The 26,649-nt window shown below is 41.2% G+C and overlaps 1 protein-coding gene across 9 annotated transcripts in view; it reads right to left on the reverse strand.

The window, feature by feature from the left end:
* Positions 1–26,649, reverse strand: part of KDM2B (lysine demethylase 2B) — a 124,479-nt gene that overhangs the window by 82,847 nt on the left and 14,983 nt on the right. For 8 of the 9 annotated variants that reach the window (XM_074606749.1, XM_074606752.1, XM_074606754.1 and 5 more), the window contains 3 exons: positions 23,096–23,142; positions 5,296–5,474; positions 3,500–3,606 (listed from right to left, as the gene is read on the reverse strand). In XM_074606749.1, the coding sequence (XP_074462850.1) occupies positions 3,500–3,606; positions 5,296–5,474; positions 23,096–23,142 (333 nt within the window). Of the gene's footprint in view, positions 1–3,499; positions 3,607–3,712; positions 3,775–5,295; positions 5,475–23,095; positions 23,143–26,649 lie in introns of those variants that run through there. The other variant, XM_074606758.1, reaches the window with a different exon arrangement.

A 26,649-nucleotide genomic window follows, 5' to 3' on the forward strand; every position in this document is an offset into this window, starting at 1 on the left:
GCACTTATGCAGCCATGTGGTGGCTTGGATGGCCTGAAACATAATCAATTTTTCTTCTTTATTTCTGAGTCGGTTTTCAGCCAGACCAGTCCCCAGTCCAGTTTAATCTGCAGCTGCACAACGGCATGTTCTAGCAATGAAGATGGGACGATGTGGGCATGGGACTGTTTTTTCAGGGGCAATGCCAACTTATATCAGTTTGAAGTTTGTCACACTACAATCTCAGCTAGCCATGCCCTTAAATTCTCATATTGTCTTACTGCTTAAGAGGTAGTACTTGGAAAGTTTTACGTATTTTTGACATAAGTCATTTCCCCACTTAATTCAGTCCTCTAAGGCACCTATTAGGTAAATAGTCAGTTACTTATAGGCAGAAAAATAACCTCATTACCCAGAATTTTTTAAAAAAGTTAATGGTGCAAGTCCAAGTGAAAGCCAGGGCGGTCTCCAGTGCGTGTAGTGCTCCTGGTAACCAAAGCAGCGCAGCAGATGGAGCGTTCTCTAACTTCACTCCCAGCACGGAACTTGACGTGCAGGAGCCAAGACAGACATTTGTGTCTGGTAATGCCATCTGTGTCTGCAAAACCACAACGCTTTCACTGGAGTGCTTTTTGTTTGTAGGGAACACGTTAATGGTGGGTATCGCATACTGCAAACTCTTAGTATTATGAGAATGCTAAGAACAAGAATGAAATGAAACAATCCCATTTCTGAGCAACCACGGTCATTAAAATAAAGCATATTCATATTGATGATTTACATAAAAGAATGGGTAGCACGAAACAAGGGACAGCATTGACATTTAGCTCCACAATTGAACATGATCTCTTTAAATAGGACTCATACCCTCTGGGTACTCCCAGCAATAGCTGGGACAAGTATCTATACAGGAAAGGCTCCATCTGAATTTCCAAAGATGGAGAAAGCTAATCTCTTGAGAAGTTCATATTTAAACTGGACAAGTTCATGGAAGAGAAATCTCTTGAGAGTCACTAAGCACACAGAAACCACTTCCACCTCAGGATATTCTCTGCCTGAACTGCAGACAGTGGAAGTTCAGAAGACAATTTGAAGGGGCGGCATCATTTTATGCTCAAACTGTTCTTACACTCCTCCCAGAGCATCTATGACAGCAGCCAGTTTACTGAGCACCACGGATCTTTGTACTGATCCAGTACAACTTCTCTTGTTCTCCTAGACTACCAGCGTTTGTTATTGCTTTTTGTTGTTTCTTCAGACTGATGAGGGGTTTCTGCCGACAGTGCTGTAAATCAGCTTTCTTTAGTCTTTACGCTAGGTGATGCTCACTAGCAACATCCTCACCCTCATCACTCCAGCCGCAGCACCCTTGTCTTTATCTCTCACACATGGTAACTCCTTTTCCCCACATCAAACTCTATTGTCACATTTCAAGCACTTAACAGTCTTTCACTATTTAGCTTCCCTCTACCTATCACATCTACTAGTTTATCAAGCTGTCAACCTCCACCTTCACTTTGCCAGTGACAGCAACCTCAATGGCTTTGTGTCTGCTTCTTCATCAGGCATCTCCTTCCTTTCTACCAGGCCATCCCCCACAAATGGGAAAAACTCCATGTCAAAATCTGTTGAATCGCTACTTCTCTAAAATCCCTCTTTGAAACCTACCATCTGGCATTTCATGATGCAAGTAGTGAACTGCAAGAATATACTCTGCTTTTTCTACTAAATTCTGTTAGTCATGTTGCTACCTTATCCTTTAAGCCACCTCTGCCTTGCTTTGTTTACTTGCTGCATTTTTTTCAGCATCTGGAGTGTGCCTGCTCTAAGAAAGGGACTGTCTTCTTTACTTCTTACCTTGTACAATCCATGAATCCTGAAGCCCTAAATCATGATTCAGTTTCTTAGCTCTGGCATATTATACATAATGTTATTTAACAGACTAACCACTTGGGAAGCAAAATGCCCGAGTTCTATTTTCTGCCCCGTCACTGGCTTATTGAGCGACCTTAGGCGAGTCACTTAGGACATTTCCAAATGCATATGTGAAATTTGGCACTCCATATCTAGTTACTCTGACAAGCAGTTTACTTTTTTCAGAAGGATAGAGTATCTTTAGCTTCCACTGAAGTCAGTGGTGCTGAGCATGTCGTAGGTCCAGGCTTCCCATGATGCCTGCCACAGAGGCTCTTCTATTATGGAGACCTTTACCTTTTAAAATGTTCATCTTTTACAGAGTGAGAGTAAACGCTGCATATCACTTTCTGACTGCGCACTCCTTTGTATATGTTAGTACCAATCTATTTTAGACATTACAGTTTTGAAACAGTTCTGAGTGATTTGCAAAACACTAGAGGTCGGTTCAACAGCAGAGCCTGGGATGCCACCACCATTAGGTCTGACCAATAGAAAATGCCTCTAAAACAGAAACAGCAGTGAAAGGCTCCCAGGATTATATGGTGTTCGTCAGCCATACAGGTCAACACCTATTTCACTTGTACCAATTCCTATGAAACTTACAGTGCACAATTAGTTTCCTTTTCCAAACATCACATAAAAAAAGCTTGAAGGAAGATATTCAAACAGAAGAAAGAGTGAGCTGACGTTATACTATCACAACCTGCCCAAAAACTAGACCGAGACTGGCACAAGCAGGACAAACCTGCCCTGAGTGTGTTCTCTGAAACAGGAAACACAGCCTATATAGTTAGTACAATATTTGATCTTGAAAGTTGAAGAAGTCAACACAAAAATGATCTGGCATGAAGGACAGTGACAGAGTTTTTGGGGAGACACACAGCTATTAAAAATGGACTTCAAGTTAATTTCACAAAACAGAATCATAGAACAGTTGGGTTGGAAGGGACCTTTAAAGGTCATCTAGTCCAAACTCCCCTGCCATGAGCAGCGACATCATAGAATCAAAACATCTCTCATCTAATAACTTTACAGCCATTAGTAGTTTAGAACCTGGGAAGGATCTGAACCCAGCCCACAGAGGTACCTTGACGATACTGTGTGAACTGTATCACATATCTGCATCCTGGGAAGTGATTTCTTTGGGCAGCACTTTTGGAGAATTTATTATTTAAGGTCAGTCTGCCATTTTCAAAACAGAGTTGATCCAAACTGAAAATTAAAAATGCACTTTTCAAATTGATTTAATTAAAGATTGTATTCAGCAACCTGTAGATTATTTCTCAATTTAAAATATTTAGAATAAAATGTGTTGAGAACTTCCAAATATTAGTATTTAGAACAGACTATTCCTCTCTTAAAGACTATAACTACAGGCTTTAAGAACATGAAGTATCCATAAAGTTCTCAAATACAAAATTGTTCTCCTTAAAAGCTGGTAGGTATTGCACAGCTCAAGCAGGTCAGCCACCCCCCCCACTTCCGGCTCAATGAAAAATAAATAAATCATTATTTCCTTTCCTACCAGCTTTAGAGTTCAAAAGGAGTTAATTAAGGAGGAGTAGAGCTTTTTAAAGTTTTGTAAAGACTTGAACAAACTTACTTTTTCACTTTAGGGTATTTCATCTCTGAAATAGCATTGGTAGCATCCGTCTGTCTCTCCTTCAAATGCTGGGGCCACATATTATCCACCCAGTCAACCAAGTCCACCTGAAAGTCCCACCAAAATCAACTGTTAATCACTGAACACATGGTAGGATACACTCCTGATGGTTAAAACCCTAACAATGACAGCAGCGGACCAGTAGATGCTCACAGACAGCAAGAAGCTGCTGTTCAGCAAAAGTCCTATGGACCCGACTTCTAAGGTGCAGCACTTCGTCACCACAACTCAGCCCTTTGCAACCCAGAGCAAGGAGAGTTTTGCAGTCAGTTTAACTGGGTGCAAATTCTGACCTATGGGCACCTGTGAGCACCTTCTCTTGCAGCATCACCTGCTGTCTGTCTTCAAATGCATTTTTGTAGCTGATAGCCTAGAAATTGTATTTATGAACATTAAAATACAAACATAAAAGAGATTATACTATTCCAATAACTTACATTTCAAGGAACATTAACACCATTGTTCTGGACAAATTCTGATTTGAGTAATTACGTTATCGCCTACTGTGCATTTCCTTCATTGTTCTACTTGAGTATAAATTCACCAAAGTTCTTGTCCAAAAGCCAAACTTTTAGGAAGTGTAGGCAGGAGAAAGCAGCGACAACTGAGCAATTGGAAACATACTGCCAGCAAGGTGAGGAGGAGATGGAAACTGAAGATTGTTCAGGGACGTTGAAACACAGCTCTTGCGCTGGGTGCCAGAGCACAAACTGCAATCTGTCCATCACAACCACAGCAAGGACAAGCCTGTGACTCATTTTTCGGTCTGTCTTATGATGGAGCCTGTGCTAGCTATCCAGAACACTCCCTTCTGGTTATGCAAGCGGATCACATGCGCCAGCTTTCAAAACAATGGAAAACACCAGTCGGCTTGGGAAGTCCAACAAGGCAGGCTGTAGTGCTGCGTTTGGCCACAGTGTGGCTGTACACCCCGACCCAGCTCAAAGAATCATCCTCCATTTATGAATGAATGAATGAACCTCCATTTATGGGTCATTAAGGACTGCAAGACTTATCCTAGGCCTTGGTGACTGTGTGCAGCAAGAACAGATAAGTCATGGTTAGCACCCCACTTAGCCTCTTGCCTGCTCTTGGCCCACCCAAGAGTGTTATTCCTGTGAGTCAACTCAACTGTTTGTATCCCCAGAGGATTTTCGTAATAGGGCAATTAGCACATGAAATTCTTGCAGATTGGGGCTGACCCATATCTATTTCTCCATCGGCACCAGGTACTGTTGATAACACACTCTTTGAAGAGAGGCAAAGGGAAATAATGCAGCCAGTAGAATCGTACTAATTCCGTGAATATCACAGTTGTATATGAAAACAAAATTGATGGTTACTGCCCTGATTCTGAAATAATTCCCACATCCTGATAATAGCTTTAAATTTCCTCCTCCTTAGAGGAGGCAAAACAATAGACAGGTATTTAAATTTGGATGGAATTTCCCCTAAATAATTTGAGAGGAATTGGGTATCTATGCAAATTGCATGATTAAGAGCTCATCTGGTACCTAATTCCTATAAATTAAGTTCCACTGTCAAGGAACTTTCCACCTAGGTAAAAATGAGCTACCAGACGTCTACCCAGGTAAAAATGAGATCCTAACACTAAAAAGACAGGAGTTGCAGGTGCTTCGGATCACTTTGTTTAAACTCCATGTTTTATTTCTTACAAAGCAACTGGTGACTGGGAAGAAGCTGAAAATAAACACCATCACTTCAGGATCCCTTACCACATTGGGACGCTTGACAATGTTCTCCAGCTTAGTGTGACTGAACTCCAGGCTGATGACATTGTAGAGTTTTTCACGCTGGGCCTCTGGTGTCTCATAGTATCTCACAAATTGAGACATGCTCATTTCAACGCCTTTCTGCGTGTTCACATCCATCACGTCCACTATCCGTCGGCTTCCTGCAAACACACAGAGACACTCTCAAAACATTTACCTTTGCTTTATTTTTTTAAATATATATATAAATGATATACATATTATTTTATGTATAAATATGTATAAATTCTCGATGACTGCAGGGAAACTGTTGTTAGAGGATGACAGACGAGCATCAGTCCCTCCATGGGTCCTAAGCAGCTTCAACAGTGAGCAGGGAACTATCTTGGCAGTGGACTTTGTGCCCAGTGTGACACTCAACAAGTCACTTGGCGTCTCTCTGCTTCAGAGATGGAGAGTTTCCTCCTTTACATGAATTGACATGAGCAGAAGTACAATAAAAACTATGAAGAAGCAATGTAATATGGTAGCAGGGGGCATGCAAGACAAATAGCTCTCCAAATCATACTCTGCGATTTTCTAAACATCCATATGCCTCTCAAGATGCTTTTGCTCATGTACAAAAATTATCCGTAAAGAGCAAACTGCCTTGCATTACCGGATGCTATAAACCACTGAACACCTTATACAGATTGCTGAGCATTCTCAATTCCAGTCATCCTCAGTGGAGATAAAAGCACTAAATGCTGTACAAGAGTGAGCCCCCACTTTGGATGTCTCGACAAAAACTACAGGACATACTTTCAGCTTCTCGAGTGGCAGACATACAAGTCTCATTAGCACCAGAATGTTGAACAGCAGTTTTAGTCGAGCCTTCGGCTTTACACAGATTAATCCACAATCTTCTCTTTGGCCAACTGGAAGGTTTCACCTCTCCCAGCAATTTCATCATCCTAATTAGCAGTTCATTTGTGTGTGAGCGAACGGGAACCCATGAGAGACATGCCTCATTTCCAGGAGAGAAGGATTCCAGCAAACAAACTCACAATGCTTCCAAAAAATCACTCCAAACCCATTTTCGCTGCCGAAGAAATAACTCAAAATAAATTGCATTAAAACAAAATGGACGGCCAATATATGCCATCAGAGGGAATTATTAATAATTACAGCACCTGGCCTATTGTGTGCTTGGGAGCAGTATTTCAGCAAGAATGATAGTTTGGATTGCATCACTCCATTAGAAACATCCTTAGCCGCTGATAGCAATGACAGTGACAGATGCGATAATGATTCTGGAAAGGAACTCAAGACCATAAAGCTTTGTAATCAAAAAGAAAAATTTATACAGTGTAAATCTGGAATAGTCCCACTGGCCCGTCAGTCAAACTCTTCACTACAGGGCCAGTGAACGGGATTTCATCCTTCGTCTGAGCTGGGGATTGTACGTTGTGTTGCCACCTTGAGGCAGGATGGGGAGGAAGTTTAGTTTTGTGTGTGAAAGCACAAGAATCCTTAAATTTGGTATTTGCATGTTTGAAACAAAATACATAAAATCTAGTTTTGAGTTGGGGTGTTTTGTTGTAGTTTTTTTAACTGTTAGCTTTACTGTCTAGGGGGAAAAGTCTCTTTTCAACTCAAGAGGTTAGCAACTGGGGTGAAGTCCTGTTAAACAGCCCCTGAATAAAAGGCCGCCTGATTTCTGACTTCCAGCGCCTGGGGATTAAAGCAGTGTCTACAGCTCAGAGGGGTTAAGTACACAGATACCAAAAAATTATATTTGAAGGACTGCATGACAGAGTCTGGGATCTGCCATATTATAGTCTAGCTTTGACCTCAGCTTTGCTGGAAGCAACCTTGTACGGCCTCTCAATTATCCTTTCTGAAAAAAAAAAAAAAAAAAAAAAAAAAAATCAGCAGTTACCTGATGAATCAAAAATATGAGGCCCAGTTCAATAGCAGGTTTGTTAAATGTATATGATTATCAATTACGGGCAGAAGAGCTAAGATTTGAACTGATAGTCTCTTGACTTGCAAATTAAAAAGTAATTTGAGGGGATGTTTTTCTCTTAAACCACAGTACTATCAAACAAGCCAATACATAATGATTCCTGGAGTACCGCTCGCAAAATTTGAGACATGTAATTACAGGTTAACAGCCTTGTGCTCGCTGCCCACTTCCTAGTGGTTCTGGCTTACTGCCAACTTCACCTCTTCTTTCCTGAAAAGACTCAGCGCTTTCTTCTATTTTCTGCCCCTAGGAGAAGGTTAAAAAATATCATCCAGAACGGGATACAGGTAAAGAACAAGGGGAAGAAGCATACAGAGGCTCCAAAAAGCGGTGGCAGGCTGAGAGATCTCAGGTCAGGCTGGATTTCTGAACATTTCCGATATGCATTTCACTTGATGTACCATTTCTGTTATCCATTTCCTAGATATCCCCTTGCTATGCTCTCACCCTGTCCTCCAGGAAGGGACCCCACTCAATGAAGCCCGATGCAGCCCAGCGAGTCCCAGCAGGACCCCAGCGACCCTGGCAGCCTCTTGCCCTCACACAGGCCACGTTCCTCGCTTTCAGCTCATCACTCACTGCGTATACCTGGATCCCTAGCTGGCAAAGAGCATCTCTTACAGCTGACACGGGAAGATTCAGTGCACCATGCACCACCTCATCCTTGGCTTCCCAGGATTTTTTTCCAATATAACTCTTGACTGAAGAATGCCTGAACAGCGCAGGATTAAGAGGCGTTGTTTCCTCTCCCGCAGCAGATGTGACTCAGAGGCAAAGTGGTGATGCTAGGGTTCACTGGAGGGGATTTTACAGCCTAAAGAAGAAACGTCTTCCTCCTCTACTGCTGCTTACTCATCAAGCACAAGTGAATCCCCAAAGGATCACAAAGACAGTAACTAAGAAACAAGCTAGCGCCATCTTTGACAAGAGAAACAGACAAAAGCAAGAAGGAGAGGGAAGAATCAGTTGCAGAGAGGTAAGCTGGAAAATCAAATCAATCAGGAAGAGCTACTTTAGAACTATGCTTCATTTGAAACCTTAAAAAAAAAAAAAACTCAAGTTACTCCAGCCCACACATTACTAAAATCCACAGTAAAATTAAGGGGGGGAATAGCATATATAATATCTGTTCCCTTTATTTGGAGGCCTAGTGACCAAGATGCTGTAAAGGTTTTAACAGATAAAATCCTGTAACACTGCTATATGCTGCAATATCATTATTTTTTGTACATCAAAATGAACACCTGGAGGAAAAATGACTTGTGCAGAGCCCCTGCCTTGCACTGCCCACCCTGTACAAGTTGGTTTGGTTTGGAGATTTGCTCCTCTCTGTTCTGGGCTTCTTGGCAAAAATATTTTGAAAGCAACAGGGAGGCAAACATTGTCCTCTAGTCAGAAAGAGAACTGCACTTCATGAATGCAAGTTACACAGGCATCTTCCCTGCATCAGCAAACACTCTCACAAATCACAGCTTTACCAAGTCCACCCCAGAGAGAGACTGCAGGAGTGACAGGCTCCAGCTCCGAAGTCATTCAGCAAAGCTCTCCTTGATCTTCCCTGCAGAATTTGCACCCATGCTTTGCTTCACATAGAGAATATTCTACGATTTGCCAAAGAGGGAACAGTGAATGGGAAATTCTGGGAGTATAATAATCTCCTCTGGGGTCCAACAATTACCATTTCCCATTTCTAAAAAGGTGAAGCACTGCCTTCCCCTGAAACAGCTTCGGACTTGCATCATCCGGGCCACCAGACTCCAGCCTTCAAAATAGCCCATCCTTTCCCCTGACGTGGATTTAGCATTGATATTAGGAGCAGTGGAAGCAAGAGATGGTCCATAAGCAAAGCAAACATGAACCACGCAGTAGAACACATGAAATGCACAGGAGGTGTGAATCAGAGGTGAAAATTACACCAATGTTTTCTAAGCTGCTGTTTCTTCCCTAGGGCACCACTACAGAGGAGGATTCTGTAAGAATGATTATCAAGCCTGTCCATTAAGAGGATAAAGCTAGCTTGGGGAATTATTTTAACCCTTTGCGACTGAGGATCTGTGCCCACAGTGCAGTATGGTGTCTACAACCAGAAACCAACCTCAAATGCGGAGGGAAAAGCCTGCTGGTCTTGCCTAATCTTTATGCTTCTTACAGGGAAAAAAAATCCTTGGTTTGTAAAGCAGGATTTTTGGCAGAGCCTTAGGAAATCTGCTAGCTTCACTAGTGGGTTAATTGTACCTAAAGACCGAGGCTTTGACTTGCATCCCGGTTAATCCCCCCAGAGCTCCTGGAGATGGAAAGCACGTATTCTTCTGCTACCCACAGGAGACTATTACGATACCCCATACTAACTGGGAGGGATGCAAACCAGAGCACAAAGTCCTTGCTCGAGTGGAGCTATTCGTGACATTCGCTGCATTTCAGACCCAGGGTAAGAACAACTTAACTAAAGAGAGATGTGTACCAATACCATCACTCCCAGATCCAGCAGAGGGCACAGAAGAACAAAGGGAAATCAGAGTCCAGCTCGGACACTTGCACACATCTCTCCCACACGCCTCCCAGTTGGTTTTCTCACCCAGCATTTTCCCCAGCACATTTTCCACCATCAAACAAGGATACCCAAGCCATGCAGCTCCCCCTTTGCTGTGCTCTGCCTTTCCCTATACACCCCCTCGCCCAGGTATCTGCCCCCCAGCTCAGGCCACGCTGACTGCAGAGCAGGAGCCTTTTCTGTGGGGATAAATTGTTTCCTCCTTAGGGACATGTAAAGCTAGGTGTACCTGACGCACACCTTCCCCCTCCTTCCCCTCTTCTGTGTCTGCAGCTTTATCATTTGGTATAAAACTGCCAAATTGCAATAACCCATGTTATTAGGCTTTTTTTCATGCAACAAAAGCTAAGGTATTTAGAGCATGGCCACAGGAAGAGCTTAAGGCAGCAAAAACTCTTAAGCCTTAATGCTACAGAGCAAGACTAAAGAAAGAGGCTCAGGGCAAATAGTGTGTTTTAATGGCATTATATAGAATCAATTAGTATCCTTACATCTACCCAAAACATAAACTAATTCTCAGCAATTCTTTGAAACTTCAGCCAGTGAAAAACCACATGGAAAAAAAAAAATCCATATGCAAAGAAACATTTTACTTTTATTTTTTATACAGTATCCAAATGCATTAACCTATAGTATAAACATACTCCAGGTAGCTGAAAAGACAGAGCTAGCACACAAAGAACAACTACAGAAAGGAAAATAATACACGTTTTCAGGAAAGTGGGATGGGATATAATTTTGTTCAAAATCTTATCTTTTATTTTTCTATCAAATCTATTTTAAGACCATTGATCATGACCTAAAATGTCTGAACATAAAACATATTTAACAGTAACAGATAAAATACAGGAAAAATGTTATAAAAATAATTTCATGTTAATAGCATTTTGTAACATATTCTACACTACCAAGAGCATCTTTGCATACTGAGAGTCCTACAGAAATTAAATTATTTCGTTAAGTGACATGTTAATCTGGCAATAGCAGAGTTCTTTATTTTCCTAAGGACAAGTACAAAGAAGCGTTGATTGGATCAGTGTGATCTATTCTCCTTTTATATTTAGGGGAAGCTGCCTCTGACACAGAACCACACCCCAACAAGGAAAGGGCAATGTAGGTTTTTATGGCCTTATTTACATGGTAAATTCTGAGCTATAATGTGTTGTGATGTGCTCCACGGCAACATTAATGGTGGGAAGAAGAGCATAGCTGTGCCCGGGGCACCTGGCAACAGGTGCTAAAGCCCAGCCTGCAACTCAGCACCCAGCTCGGAGGGATGGAGCACACCTCGTCGTCAAGGAGAGATTTTGGGAGATGGCTGAGATGATTCAAAAGCTCCCTGCTCCTTGAAGGTCTCACCTCCCCTGTCCTGGCTGTGCAACCCTGACCTTCTCTCACTTTGACCCTGGCACTTCTCCAACTTTGGGGCAAGCAACAGATGACTAAGATATCAGGAAAATATTTTCCTTTGTCTGTTTTTCTAGTTTTCTGCTGATAGTGTGAACTGGGTCCGCTCACTGAGGGGTTAGCCATGCACCAAAGCTGGACCAGGAGAAGGACCACAGGATCAAGAGCCAGCATGGCACAAGTAGGAGTGGAACAGTCAGAACCGGGAGGGAAAGACTGCCTCTTCCCTTAGATCGCCTGCTCTGCCTCCTGAAATCTCATCATCAGCCCATAAGGAGAAACATTATAGCCTTGATTTCCTGATAGTTGGCAATTAGAAAATGGAAGACGACCTTCAGCTACCATTCATGTTACCAATTAACATATGCATTATATCAGCAGTCCTGCAGCTCTCCTTTGGTCTAGATTGGTATTTAAAGGTGTCACATCAATGGGCTGGCAACACCACTACACATCTAGTAGCCATACTTTAAATGAGGACATCTTAAGATGTATATAGCTGTGATTGCATCGGACCTCCAGAACATGGCGATATTAATATATATTTTTAAGTAAAGGCATAGCTACACTTGAAGGTCATTTTGGACTAAGGTAAATTATGAAACTAAACCATAACAAGTACCATGAAATATTTAGGATTTTGGGTGCTATCCCTCCAGAATAAGACAGCTTTTTTCTCGTTTGGATGAGCTAAAGCAGAGGATGCTTATTTCAGAAGAACAGTGTGACTATGGGGAGTTATTCTAAAATAGCTGTTCTGGTTAATTATCCCATGTGGACAACTCATTTTTAAATGCACTTGTAGGCAGAGGCTTTGAGATGACCGTGACCACATCAACGCATCAGTTCAATTTCACTTTCATGTTTTGACGTCATGGAAATAGATTCTTTTGAGAGATTTAACTTTTATTATAACATTCATTCAAAGCATATTTACTGCTGTTTATATCCGGACATGAACAAGACTGTTTTTAGCAAAACTGTTCCAGTTTAACTAAGATTTTTTTAAAGAGTTTGACTGTGTTAGGCAAAGGACAAAGTTAAAGAGAGCTCAAACAGGAAGCTCAGCTCTAAAAATAGAAATGGTTCTACTTCCAAAATGGCAAGTCAGCGGACATGCTGAACATAGGAAAGGGAGTGTTATAATATTTCATTTTTATTTCTAAGAGCCAAAAAAAAGCATAAAGAGGGAGCATCAAATACCTTCTCTTTATTTATTTTATTGCACAGAAGCCCTAATCATGGATCAAGTGGAGAATCATGCCAGAGGTAGAAGCCTACATCCGTCATGTTTTACCCAGCATCGGCTAGTGCTGAGAGCTAAACCACCATTTAAAAAAAAAAACAACTAACTAACTAAATTATATATATATATATTCCTCCCTCTCACTGCAAGGGAGGAAGACTGTGAGCTTTCTGCCAGGTCAACTTTCTGAACCACCTCACTGCAAGAAGGAGCAAAGCCCGTGCCAGCACACAGGGCAGGGGATCGGAAAGCAATGCCAGAAGTGGGGAGAGACGGAAGAGAATGAGCAGGACACCAATTTAGACTTGCTTAATTGGTATGGCAAAAAAACAAGATGCAGTGGGTAGCACAAAGAATAGAGACACTATACCAGGGCACATAATAGGCAGCAATAGCGAAAACTAGATGCTAGTTTAGATTGCAAAAAGATTGTCTGGCACCGGAGTACAGTACTGGAATTAGAGGGACATGTTTCTATTTCCAGTCTATAAGGAACACTGGGTAAGTTTTAACCTCTCTCTGCCCCAGGTCCTGGTTTCATGATACAAACTGTTCACCGGTACTCAAGAAACTGATGAGGCTTAAATAATTTTTTTAAGCGGGGTCAGCTCCCTGCCTGCTTCACAGCACAGTTCCACAAACACCAGGGCAAGGGATGTGCACCAAGCACCGGCGCTGGCGGCTGCTGTGGGAAATCATACAGTGACACCGAGCCACAGCCCCAGCGTCCCCCTCTGATATTACAGACTGAAGCTTTTCTTCTTAAACAATAGGCTATTTAGGAGGCACAAACCCAGTGTGTGTTAAATGAAGCAATGTCCTCTGAAAGTCTGCAATACGCCACTTTAATATAGAGAGGTTTCTACTTATACGTGCACTGCTCCACCTTAATATTGGTGGATGCCAAAGTCCCAAAGGGTTTCATCAGAGCTGCTACAAACTGCTTCAATTTTCAACAAATTAGGTAGAACCCTCAGACTGCAGGAAAATCACTAATGTAACCTTCACTTGAAAAAAAATCCATTCAGAAACTCTGAAGTCTAGTTTCTAATTTTAATTCTGCCCAGGAGAGAATGCAGCACAGCTCCGCGACTTCTTAATCCTTCCTAGACCTGAGCAAACAGGGAGCAGAGAGAGGAACAGCTCAGAAATCACATTACTTGTCTGCTCAACGTACACGACTGCTGGTGTCCCACAAAGAACTAATAGATCCCATGATAAACAAACAAAAACCCACCTGTCAAGTCCTACTGGTCCTGCTTACAGCAAAGTATGCTGATCTCTCTGTCATTATTGGTTCAGGGTTGGTAAGAGTATCCTAATAGCACTTGCTCAAGTCTGGAAAGGATTTATCTGTACTTCCTCACAAGCTACTATGAGATTAGGGAGTAAAATGAGTTCTGTATAGTACAGTACATCCCAGAAAGAGGGATGCAAAGAAAACAGGAGAGGTCGCTCAAGGGAAAAGAAAGGAAAAAAGACAAAGACAAAAGGATGAGCCAAGAAGTCTTCAGTGCTGTACTTGGAAAAAGAGAAACTTACTAGACAGAATTGGAATGAATTGCTTCAATACAACAGCACTTTTTTTTTCTTTTTTATATTGTCCAGATGTTTCCTCTTTGTAGTTCTCACATTTAAAAAGAAATGCAACAGCTAGAAGTCTGGCCAGCTCACATCAACAGTACTTATAAACCCCTTTATTGATAGAACATTGGTTTGACTCCATCCTAGCTTAGAGGCACTTGGAAGTTATCATTTTCAGTAGTAATATTTATTGGCTGATTTTAGTTGAGGTCTGACTTAGCAGATTTCCCAATTACAGAGAAGCTTCAGAGCATGAAGCACGTTGGCAGTCCCAACAGCATGACTGTGAGGACATTTGGAACTTGATTTTAAAAACAAAATGATGAAGGAACTGTTTGTTTTTATAAAGACTGGATCTCAAACACATGTTGCTGTAATCATATAATGGTTTGAGTTAGAAGGGACCTTAAAGGTCATCTAGTTCCAAGCCCCCTGCCCTGGGCAGGGACACCTCCCACAGACCAGGTTGCTCAAAGCCCCATCCAACTGCAAATAGCCTTACAACATCTGAGACAAATCACTGGCCTCGACATACACTGCTTTCTGGTCTTCCATTTTTCCCCTTGAAAAGGTTTGTAGCCAGGTACATAACTCATCTCCCTTAAAGCACAGGTTTTGGTTTTGGATCCTCAGATCAGTGGGAATAACACTGACATGCAATTATTTTACAGTTACTTGTGAGGAACATGCAAGCTCAGCCTCATCCTGCAAGGAGCCATCCTTACCTCCTGTCTCCAAAGTGCTCTTGGATCCCCCTGCTCCTCTCAGCTATCAGAGAGATGCAGTCTCTTGTGGATCTGAGTCCCTTGATGAATTTAGGGTGTGACCTGCAGGATCCAGACACTGAGGTACCCTCAATCTGAATCCTCACAGGCTCAAGAACATGTTCACAAGTTGTTTTTTATAAAACTTCACAGACATTGGCCTTCCAAACCACGAGAACAATGAGGATGCTTTCAATAACTCAGTTTTAGTTAATACTCCAACAGTCCCACTTACATGAAAAGGAAAAAAGCAGGACCCAGAGAGCAAGCCAGGCACAGATCACACCGTGGGGCACAAAACCCCCCATGACCAACAAGAGGAGAAATCTTACAATGAATGGAAATATTTCATATGAGTACCTCCCCTCCCATGAGATCAGTGTTGACTCCTCTCCCCTAGAAAAGCCTGGTCCACTACGTTTTGAAAAATGCATTATTTGGACACTAGGAACAGAGCAAAGACCTGACTGCTCCCTCCTTTATCCCTCCACACGAGATTCCTGGAGATACAGCAGCTAATGACTCCTGACTCAGCTCTTCTGCTCTTCCAAATGCGGCATTCCCATTCACGGGACAAATCCCCGCACAGGGGGAGAACCATACATCTTAATCAAGACTTAGATGCAAGTCTGAGGGCAGACTTTTGCACTTCCTTTGAACAGCCTGTTTAGTTTTGGGAAGTGCTCCTTACAACAAAATTTCTCTAATGAGCCTCCCTCCTAACTCCTCTTGGTCTCCAATTTCAGAACTTCCTTGAAACAAATGGAGCGTTGCTCTATAGAAAAAGCAACACTAGGTCCCTATTCAGCAGAAATGATGGAAAGTTTTCTGAACTGCAGTGTGTGGCTGCTTTGCCCTTCTTTTGTATCTGCACAGCTAATTTTCTTTCACAGGATGGAGAACTGTACATTGATTAAGGCAAAATTTCCCCTACTTGCCCGCAGACCACACTACGAGCCTCTTGACCGGCTTTGTAGTTCCATGTGAATTCAACCATGATACAATTTTCTGAGCAGATCAATTTGAGAGGGGGAGCAAACATGTAGGAGGAACGAACGAAAAAATCACTAGGAAGTGGTAACTCAGAGACAGTTATCTGGTTTGCTTTCAGCTTTTTGCAGCAGCTACAAACAAAAAGCTGAACACGTTTGCACAGCCAACTCAGGAACTATTGTGCTAACGCACCAGAAGAAATGTATGCTAATGTAAGAGAAACGTTTTACATGGTTTCTGCCCTCCCTCCTGCCTTCATGCACCTGATCTACAGTCACCACCACCACAATTTTCTCTTCTGTGGAGACACCACTTATGATTCTTGATTCAGTACTGAATTAAATTTATACACGTGTATACGTATGTATCTATAAATGTGCATACAGTTTTTAATATATACATAAATCACATTTTATAAACCCAGAATAATCATTACCTACATGGTTTGCATCTTTGCATCTCTTTCCATTCCCTATTCATTATCACCTACTTCCAGAAGCATGGATTAGGGGGAGGGTTCTTGTCTTTCTGTGAAATACCTGGCATATATATTCTCATTTTAGTTTGAGTTCCTGGGGACTACAGCAGCATATGTATTTAACAGCACAAAAATGGCGCGATGAAAGATACAGAGCCTCACACAGCTTATGGCTGCTACGTACAGTTGATGGGCAGTAATCCTTTCTGTCCCAACTGAATTTAAATTATTTAAATCAGCCTGCTTACATTAACTAGTAAGGGAATTTGTTCCACCCCATTGCAGTCCCCTGCACAAAAGAGACCATGGCTCACCACATCCAGTACATCATTTACAGTTTACAGGAAAACTAGAAACTGAGACTCCCCAGATTCTGTTTCCAGCACCGCACTGAACAGGCACCTGAGCAGATCATTTCACCTTTCAGCCCAGTCTCCACCTGGGAGAAGGCGGCCACACTATTTACTGAGCACCTTTACACTGTGGAATTGCAGTTGCTCCTACAATGAGCAAAATGTTGTGATGCCAAACATCAGAAAACTTGCTTAGCTCTCTCCCCTGTGGAAAAAACCCCAAACTTAATAGCCAGTGAAATACCCCTCTTTCACTGATGTTAAAGAAAGCTCAGTTGCTCACTTTAGCATGGTATGATGAAGTCCTTAACGTCTTACCCACTTAATGAATAAACCATGAGCAGGTGTATGACAGCACACAGCATTTCCTCCAGAACCAGTACTTGTCAGCAGCACAAGGGAAGGCTAACCTGCACTTGCAGAGACAAACCTCGCTATTTATAGGGCTTTTCCCTTGCAAACATCTGGGGTTTAACGATGTAACTTCTATTATCTTTCTTCACTGACACCATGATTCTAAACTCACACTTGAGGCAGAGACCTTCACACGTGTTTCTTTAAACACTCAATTTGCAACTGAATTTTTTGGCTCAGCTCCTGTTCTTTTGGTGTTTCTAATGAGAAGGCAAAACCCAGCAATAATCAGGTATCTCTTCAGCTACTCCCAGCATAGAAAGCAGCAAGAGCCTTGGTTTTCCTTTCACCCTTTGTCTTGGAGATCAAAGCCTGCTGCCAGGTCTTTAAAGATTTGACAGAAACACAGAAATCAAATATTGAAATGATCTATTAGGTCCCATCTTGTGCATCATCTCTTTGGGCCAGATGAAGATTGCTCCCTGCAACAGTTTTTGGAGCTTTGTCATGTTTGCTTTTTACTGCCATAGCTCAATGCACAAATTTTATCACAATTAAAAGCTTTGCTGCTTTCAGCTTTACTTGGATTCTTTATACAAGATGAAAACACCAAAGCCTTTCAACACAGTTGTGAACACAGCAACGAATGAAGGGAACCAAACATTTTGTATTCGTGTAAGCATTATGGCCCAGTCCAGTCTACAGCACCAGATTTTCATAGCAAAATACAAGACTGGTGATACATTCTTCATTGCTCCTACACTTATTTTTTTAATTCTATAAATAAACCCTTAGTGAGTTAGTTAAATAAAATCAATCAGTGAGTTTATGTCAGTTGTTGGACCATCCCATGAATAGTATAAGTCCTGTACTTGCACTGTTCCCACTGACACAATGCCCGGCTGGGCACGGTGAATTCCATACAACAATGCTGCTGATCCTACAGAAGTGACCGCTCTGGTCACAACTTTAACCTCTTCAGCCCAGGGATCACAATAACTGAAAGTCTCTTTTCTTTCTTACCATTCTCAGCGTGTTTTGAAATCGCCCCTTTTGCCACTAGCCGGGATTGCAAGCTCGACTTTTGAGGGTGTAAGCACACCCTGGCACACAAAGCTACACCAGCCCATAGAGGAAGCGATGCACGTTACAGACCCAGCAGCACCACTTAACTTTATTTAGTGGTTTATTTAGGTATAAGTGTAAAAGCTGCAATTCAATGGTGATAGAGCACCAGCCTGTGGCAAGCTAACTGAAGAGAGGTCAGCTAAAGAAAAAAACTAAAAGCAAATACATCCAGAGCAGCCATTACTGTTTAGATACACCACACTTGTCCAGGGATTTCACACCTACCCAAGGAGCTCCTGGGCACACTGTGACAATCCAGGAAGACAAAGGCAGTGCAGACATCAATTACAAGTCAGGGCGAGACACTGCAGATGCCACAGAAAAGCAGATACTCTTTTAAATTCAATCAGTGCTGACCCAAGCAAACCACTAAAAAAAAAAAAAAGTAATCAAAGAAAGAGAAAGGAGCTCAGATTGATGCATACATCCATGTATGCTTACTCTTCTCCCTCCTTTACATGGTTCATAGCTTCCAAAACTACTCAGTGCTCCCTTCTTCAGGTTGTATGATGTCCATGAAGAATAATATAAAGACAAAAATCAAATGAATGATAAAAATGGAATGCTTTGGCTTTCTGACATCAAAGACTAAAACAAATGACTGCATACAGTCCTTGAATTCAGGAGTAGCAAAGGCTAGAGATGGCCAAGAGCAACCACAGAAGCCCTGTCTTTCAAAGAGCTTGTTGAGCAAGGCAGTTACCTTTCTCCTTGCTCAGTCCTAGGTTAACCTTGGCAAGTGCACTTCATTTGTTCTTTAGTGTAATTAGCATAAAGAATTCACACAGGTAAGTATTTTTGGAGATTCATGCAGATACATATGGGAAAACGCGCTTTTTCTTTTGTGTCCATCTGTGACAGCCACCTCTCCGTGCTGTGGCCCAGAAGCACTGTCGGTGGAAGAAGCCAACACAAGAAGCCCAGAAAACATAAATTATTCTGTATAGCTGCCTCTTCTGGGCATGAGCCATAAGTCCCTCAGAATCACACAGTTTGAGGAAAAATTACAATAGCTAGTGTGCTGTCCCAACACTTACCGTTTCACATACCTGTAACTACCCATAATAAATTCTTCAGCTAACTTGACACCTTTTTTTATTCACCCCCCCCTTTTTTTTTTTGGTAAAGACAGTTCTGGAGAGTTTGTAGAGAGCTTTGTGACCTACAGGTACATGACTAGCAGCCAGGGAAAAAGAACAGTGTCCGAGAGTCTCACCAGTGGCCCTGGCTGGGAGTATCCTTGAGATGCACTGTTTACTGGCTGGAAGACTGACTCTAGCTGCAAGAGAAAAAGGAATGGACAATGGGGATAAGTTCTCTGAAGTTCTGGAAGCCCTTAAAACAAGGGAGAAGGAGAACATGAAAGAAAAAAAAAAAAAGACATAAACCAAGATACTACGCAAATCTAAAGACAAAAAGTTTTGGAATAAAACCAAGCCCCAATACTTACTAGCTACTGCTGTGCGCTTGGTTTTTAAGTAGCCCATATGCATATACTACCACCACCAGCATGGCACTCCAAGAGTGAAAAATAAGGAGCCTGCAGAAATACACTTGTCAAACTTTTAGTGCAGATGTGGCAGATGTTTAAGAAGACATTAAGAGGGCCAATGACCCTCTTAATCAAATTTTAAATCAATTTATGAAAACAGTGACATTCTGTCATTCAGAATTAGCAATCAAATCTACCTTAGACAATGAAATTACAAAGCCTAATAGTTATTAAATTACAACAGAGGCTTTTTTCCTTTCAAGAGTTGTCTCAAGTTCCTAAGCAGGCCAGTAATTCCTCTCCTCTTCTCCATTTGTATTCTTGGCTCACAGCCATTTCAGAGATCAGACAAATTCCAACTGCTGAAATGAATCCACTGGCTTGGGTTTAAAAAAGTATCCAGGATATCTTTTGTACGGAGGTAGGAGTCTTGTTATAACCATTTTCCAACTGTGCAGTTTAAAGTGTTTGTTCTCTAAAGCAATGCAACTGTACGGGAAGAGTGTTTCATCCATACACATTACACGTAGGTGCACATTCAGGCACACTAATGTGTAGGTCATAAACATTAACAAACTAAATCACAGCTGGTATTGGTATTTTTTAAACAATGAAAACAAAAAAAACCCACAACCAACAAGCAAAGGAAATGTTTCTTTGGAAGTCTGGCAAGATACTAAAATAAAACAGACACCTAAGCCCAAGTAAGCCAAAACAACAATCAAAAAAACCCACTTTTTTCTTCTTCCTTATTATTGCCACAGACTACAGTTTTCAAAGGGAAATTAAAAAAGCTAGGCTACCAGTTGTCATTATTTCCTTGTCACTTATAGGTACCCAAACATGGAGATGATACAACAATCACATTAGAAATAGAAAGTAAGATTTCAGAATAATTTGAGACCAAAGTCTCAGTAACTTCCTATGGAATTTATATGCTTTGGAAAAACTGAGCACCATCTCTTTAAGATGTTCTATAACAAATGTGTTTCCCCTGATTTGAAGAAGAAAAGAGAACAAACGCTACATTTAAATAGCACCAGCATACTATAATGGCGAGCACTTAAAGAAAAAACAAGTTTACACAGAACACAACATCTTTGAAGCTATGTTCTCCCTCTATCAACTCCCACACACATTCAGATCCAGAGTGTTATGATGATTCCATTTCACATTCGCAAAACATCATTCACCTCCCAGGTTCAGCAAGATGTTGAGGAAGTTTTGAAAACACTGTCCTTCAGAAACGCAGATACCTGGAAGTTCAGGGAAGATCTGAAAAGTCTGCTAAAGAAGGCAGGGCCAATCACAGGAGATATTAATAAAACAAGAATTTTCATCTACTTTCTTTGAACGTTAGATTGTGAGTGTAACATATATATTAAGCTAAAACTAGAAAAAATTATCAGCAATGATATGCAATAGGAAAATCACTCACCAATGTTTCCTTAAGTCATTAGTAGATAATTTAGAAATTTGGCACGGAGACAGTAATTGCCCCCATGTGCTCTCAGCGTCAATGCGGCTGTTAGATATAGCACAAATTCCACAGTGACAGAAACGATTTGCCATAAGAAACTGTGATTTTTCAGGTATAACTTACAATCCATTTCCCAAATATTTTAGGTCTTTTGAATCAAAGTTTCCACCTGTGATGCCAGAACTCATCAACCGTATTAAAAAAAGACAGCAGGTGACAATGTTCTTTACCAAATGACAGGTTCAGTACAATGACTCCAAAGGGAGTTTGTCCAAACACAATAAAAAAAAGACGCACGACGTGCAGTATCTGGCCTACAGCATATACGTGGATTGCTGAACCAGCTGTGAGAAATGGCACACTTTTACATTAAAGTTAATCTCAAAGTTAATGACGATTGTTATTTCTGCTCCATTGTTTTATAGATCAATTTTATTTATAAATATCCTCTGGCTTTACTGGCCGTGTACACAGGAATCTCCACCCCCCTAATACTTCAAGGGACATCAATCTTGAGGAAATGCAACTCCCACACTTCGACTGTTATGCAGGAAAAACAATGTTGTTACGCAACACTACGCTGTTCCAAAACATCTCAAAGTTGGATCCTCAACTTCATCAGTTTCAGAGACAGAAATGGCAGTTTATCAGCTACGGAACAAATTCACAGAAAATTGCAAACAGGGTCCAGATAATGATGAGGTTTATGCACGAGGCTTCTCTGCAGGAAAAGAGGTATTCGTACCTACAAATGTGCACATGCGGGTATTTAGGACATCTGTAAAATTTAGGACTTCCAAATACCCTCATATTATTTCCTAATTTAACTGCAGACTGACCAACAGAAACGCTACCAAATAGCACTTCCCACATCACTTCTCTAACATTTTCTGCCAAAGTGGTTTGGGGCTTTTTTTTTCCCCCCGCAGAAGTTATAAATGGTCATAAATTAAGCAACATTGCCAAGTTTTGTTTGTGAAGGAAGGTTACCAGTGATAACCCCTCTCTCACAGATAACCCCAAGTGACCAGAAATGAGGCACAAGTTCCTCTCCCTTTTTTTCTTAACTACATCTTTTCCAAGCTTTATATTCCTATTGGTTATTCAACTCGAGTAGTTTTCAAAAATTCTTCTTTCAGCATGCAGCAATTGGGCTAATTTAGAAGATTGACTCCTGCCAGAACACAGGTAAATAAAACCAGTATCAAGACTGCAGTTAAACATCTCTGTGAAGGACTGCAACTAACACATCCGAAGCTCAGCTAGCTCCACAGTGACGACTTCATAGAGTGCAGCATCACTATTCAGTAACAGTTTCAGATAAACGATAAATAACACATCCGTCTTCAGTAAAAGCAGATTTCAAAGAAACATACAGAATAATCTCTTACTCAAAATGTAGTTTTTCTTAGAGTTAAAAATATTTCTTTTGCAAAAATTGCCAGGAAACATTTGATGATTACAGCCACCACTTCTCTGGTTTGTGTCTTATCAAAAAGACAGGCAGTTCGGAAAGCTTTGTGCTCAGTCTCTCTTAGCAACCCTTCCTCAAAGCACTGACCTGGCCTGACACTGATAAAGACTGTGGGGAGAGCACAGGCAAAAGGTGATATGGCTCCAATCATACCTTTTACGAACAGATGCACTACAACAGATTAAAAAAAATAGGAACTCGATCAATAGAGCTGCTGCTTTCCAGGATCACAAAAGTGTATGTAGGACACCTGTTAAGAGCAAAAGCATTCACGCTCTTTCAAATGGCCAATTATCCAGCATGAGATCAGAGTCCGGTCAGCACGACTACTAATTAGGGTTCTCCCAGCCTTTTTAATTTACAAATTGCTTCTCCGTGCCTTCTCCTGGATTCTGAGAGTTATCACAAATGTCTACAAACACAACTGGACAAGTATTTCAAAGCAATTCTATTCTGTATGGAGTTAATCCAGTGCATTCAAAATAACTTACCCACTAATAGCTTCACATCTCTGACGGTGAAATCCGGGTCAGGCATTCTATAATTAGCAAAGAAAGCAACGTTAAATACCGTCAAGATAAGTATGGGTACACTTTCGTTAACATAATAAAAGAGAAATAAATGTATAGTGCTCTTTGTCTGTAATGCAGTAGGTGGAATCAAGCAAGGCCTCTCTGAAGTGTGGACAGTGCAAGTTTTAATGACATACATAACATCTTTGCATTGGCAAGTGTACAAAAGTTTCTCGACTCATAATGAAAGAGGAGAAGAGGTGTCTTTTCAAGCACTCTCTAGCACTGGAGTGGGAGGGAAGGGAAGGGGTTGGGGGTGATTTCAATAAAATCCTAAACCTTTATAGCTTGTTTCTGCTAAGCAACCCGCAATGGTTTGCAACTGGTGGTGCCTCATGTGTATTCCCCAAGGTGAGCATTATCACATTTGCCAGTGGATACAAACGGAGGCATAGAACAGCAAACCAATTTGTTCAAAGCCACATCATCATAGGTTGGATTCACTGCTTGGAAATAAAATATACAAAATAATGAACTAAAGTGCCTTTGTTTTAATCACTATTCTAAACCTCCTTGTCTGGCAGAAGACAACCTGGCCGTATTTGGTGGGTAGGGAAATTGTTGTTCAATTCAATTCAGGCTAATTCAGAGCTAAATTAAATAGCAGCATAATTGGTACACCGATGTCAATACATTTATAAGATCACTTCTAACACAGGCAATGTTTTAGGGTTTAATGTAATTAGACAATAGCCTAGTACATCAAGTGAGTGAGATTAATATGTCAGGAGAGAGTAAAATTCTGCAACTTATAGACTGGATGGAAAAAGAACACAGAAAACAGTAGTGCAGTTTTTAAGTTGATTGACTTCATCTTAGTGACAGTATTTCACACTTCACATTGTACAAAAACTGACTAAGGAATTGTAATGAAAAACAGCCCAGTGGGAACTGCCAGCTAGATGCTCTGTCCCTCTTGTTCTGCCGTGGGTGGAAGATAAGCAACTTGCTTCTGGTCGTAAAGGACTTCGGACATAATTCAGTTTAAAATCAGAACTATTCAGCCTATAGGCAAACTTTTAGAGCAATAGTTTTTACTATTAAGAAAACACAGAAAGGTAAAGTTAAAAAATGCATTTACTGTCATGCGTATATCTAAAGAGCTATTTGCCAAATTCTATTTGTCCACTTTCTTTTACCCTTATCACCTTCCTCTGGTGGGATGCGGAGGCTGGACAATATCTTTTGTTAGTTCTCCGCCAACCCTCACATCTTTGCATTTAGCTGTGAGGGCCCCACAGCTTTGGAATTCACTCCCTCGCTAGAATGAAACAGCCTGAATCTGCTGATCTTCAGGGTGCATTCAGAGCACATCTTTTTATCCAAGAACTAGAAAGTCAGAAATAGGGGAAGGAGGAACTACTTGTGGGCAACAAGAACATGCAAGGCTCGTCTTCAAATGCCACAGCTTGCCTGCCTTTTGTCAGACACGTAGGACAATTAGATGGGCAATCTTTTTTCACGTTTGTATAAATCAAAATAAAAATCAACAACTGAGATAGGTAACAACCCTAACCCAGATGCATACACGCAAATCCAGTCTTTCTGTCAGCAGCAGCCGACAATAAACATTACTCAAACTGGAAAAACACAGTCCTCCCTAAGAATAAAATTGCATATTTGGTTCTTTGGAGAGCACACCTGGCATATCCTTGGGTTTTCTTCTCTGCACTCTCAGGATGTAACATACATTAGAGAGAGAGTATACCAAGGGAAGAATTTCAGGCTTGAACACGGCAAGTTTCAAGTACAAGAACCCATTTTGTATCTGGGTTGCCCTGGGAGGTCCAGCTTTAACTCAAAGCCATTCTGCTGGCTGCTGACACCGTAAAAGACTGTACTGCTTCATCTCCAGCCCCACACAGCATAATCGCCACACTCATTCTTACCAATTAGGGCTGGTTTGCTACAGCACTGATGGCCAAAAAAACCCAAGAACCTGGTTTTTTTGAATGTCACCAGTCCTATACTAATCAGTAAGCATTGGTTCGTTTATTTTTCTGCATATAAATCCAGAATACCAACAATGCAAGAACTGAGCAGAGATATTTTTTTTCCTCACTGTTATGCAATTTTCAGGCAAATGCATCTTAGGTAAAAGCACTATGAATGCTTCCAAAGATTTCATATGTCATAAAAAAATAGGTGAAGAATAGCATAGCGGGATGACTTAACACCAAAATATGACTGACGACATTTGAAATTTTCAGCATTCTGTTATATACAAATCATGTTGCCTCAAACAGAAAAGAAATGCAAACACCTCAGTGTACACTGGTGCAAACTTGCATTTTAGTAAATGTTTGTAGATTTGCTAGAGACATCTCCTATTCAGGTCCTAATGAGGATGAGCTCTGGCTAGCATACATATCTGATTAACCACAATACAATGCAAGATGATTGCTGTTCGGATAAAAGAGACAACATCTCTCCAAACAGCATTCTCTCTCCAAACTACAACCTTGGAAAGAGCCAAATGACCCTCCGAGAAAAACAACTCCTCTTCTGATAAGAGATCACAGGTGGACTTTCCTGCTTCTAGCCATACAAGTAGCAGCTCACGATGGTCAGAAATGCACAGGAAAGCAGTTTTTTCAGTTTCATTATAATAATTTTTCCTCATTCATCTCATTCCTTGCCATTTCGGAGTACCTCCAAGCGCAGTAACCAAACTGTTCAGCTATGCTTTGTACATCTGCCAGGCACAGACATGCAAGCTGACTGCTTAACAGCAAACAGAAGTGGAAGCACGTATCGCCAGTTATTCAAAATGTCAGAAGTCTAAAAATCATCGTATATCCTATGTTTTATAGACCACTGTATCTCAAAAACCACCCTACATATATGCGGATCACCTAATCTACCATATCATGAGACACACAGCCTCCTCTGGACAAGAGACAGTAGTGCCACAAAAGACCCAGTAAAGCATAATTTCCTCCAGAGCCTGAAGTGGAACGTAAGGTTCTCGATTTTCACCAGCAAATGACTCGGATCCAAAGGCAAACTGTCCAGTCTCGCTCTAGTGATGGAAGACAGCAGGCTGTGACACTCATTATTGCAAGCAGTAAATGTCAGGATGATGAGACTAAAGGTCCCGAACGTTTCGGATCAACTAGGAGGGTGTCAATACTATGGTGATCTTGCTGGAATACAATGCACACATCCACAAAATTCATATATTGCATGCCAGCTATGAGAGATACATGTAAGAAGTGGAAATGTAAATAAAATTAAATCATGTTATCCTGCAGAGTGCCAAATAAGAAAGTTTGCTCATGCATTTCGCTTCTGTCATTTAAAATACACATAAATCGTGTTTCCAACCTTCTCTCACTCTACTGAGATTTATGCCCAAGTGTGTACAATTCCTTTACAACATCATTTCAAACTAATAAATCATGCTCATTTAAGTAAAAAATATTAGAATAGTGAATGTCCTATAAGAGATTACTGATCTACAAATTCCAGTA

Source organism: Larus michahellis, chromosome 13, assembly GCF_964199755.1.
Source record: "Larus michahellis chromosome 13, bLarMic1.1, whole genome shotgun sequence".
Classification (NCBI taxonomy): domain Eukaryota; kingdom Metazoa; phylum Chordata; class Aves; order Charadriiformes; family Laridae; genus Larus; species Larus michahellis.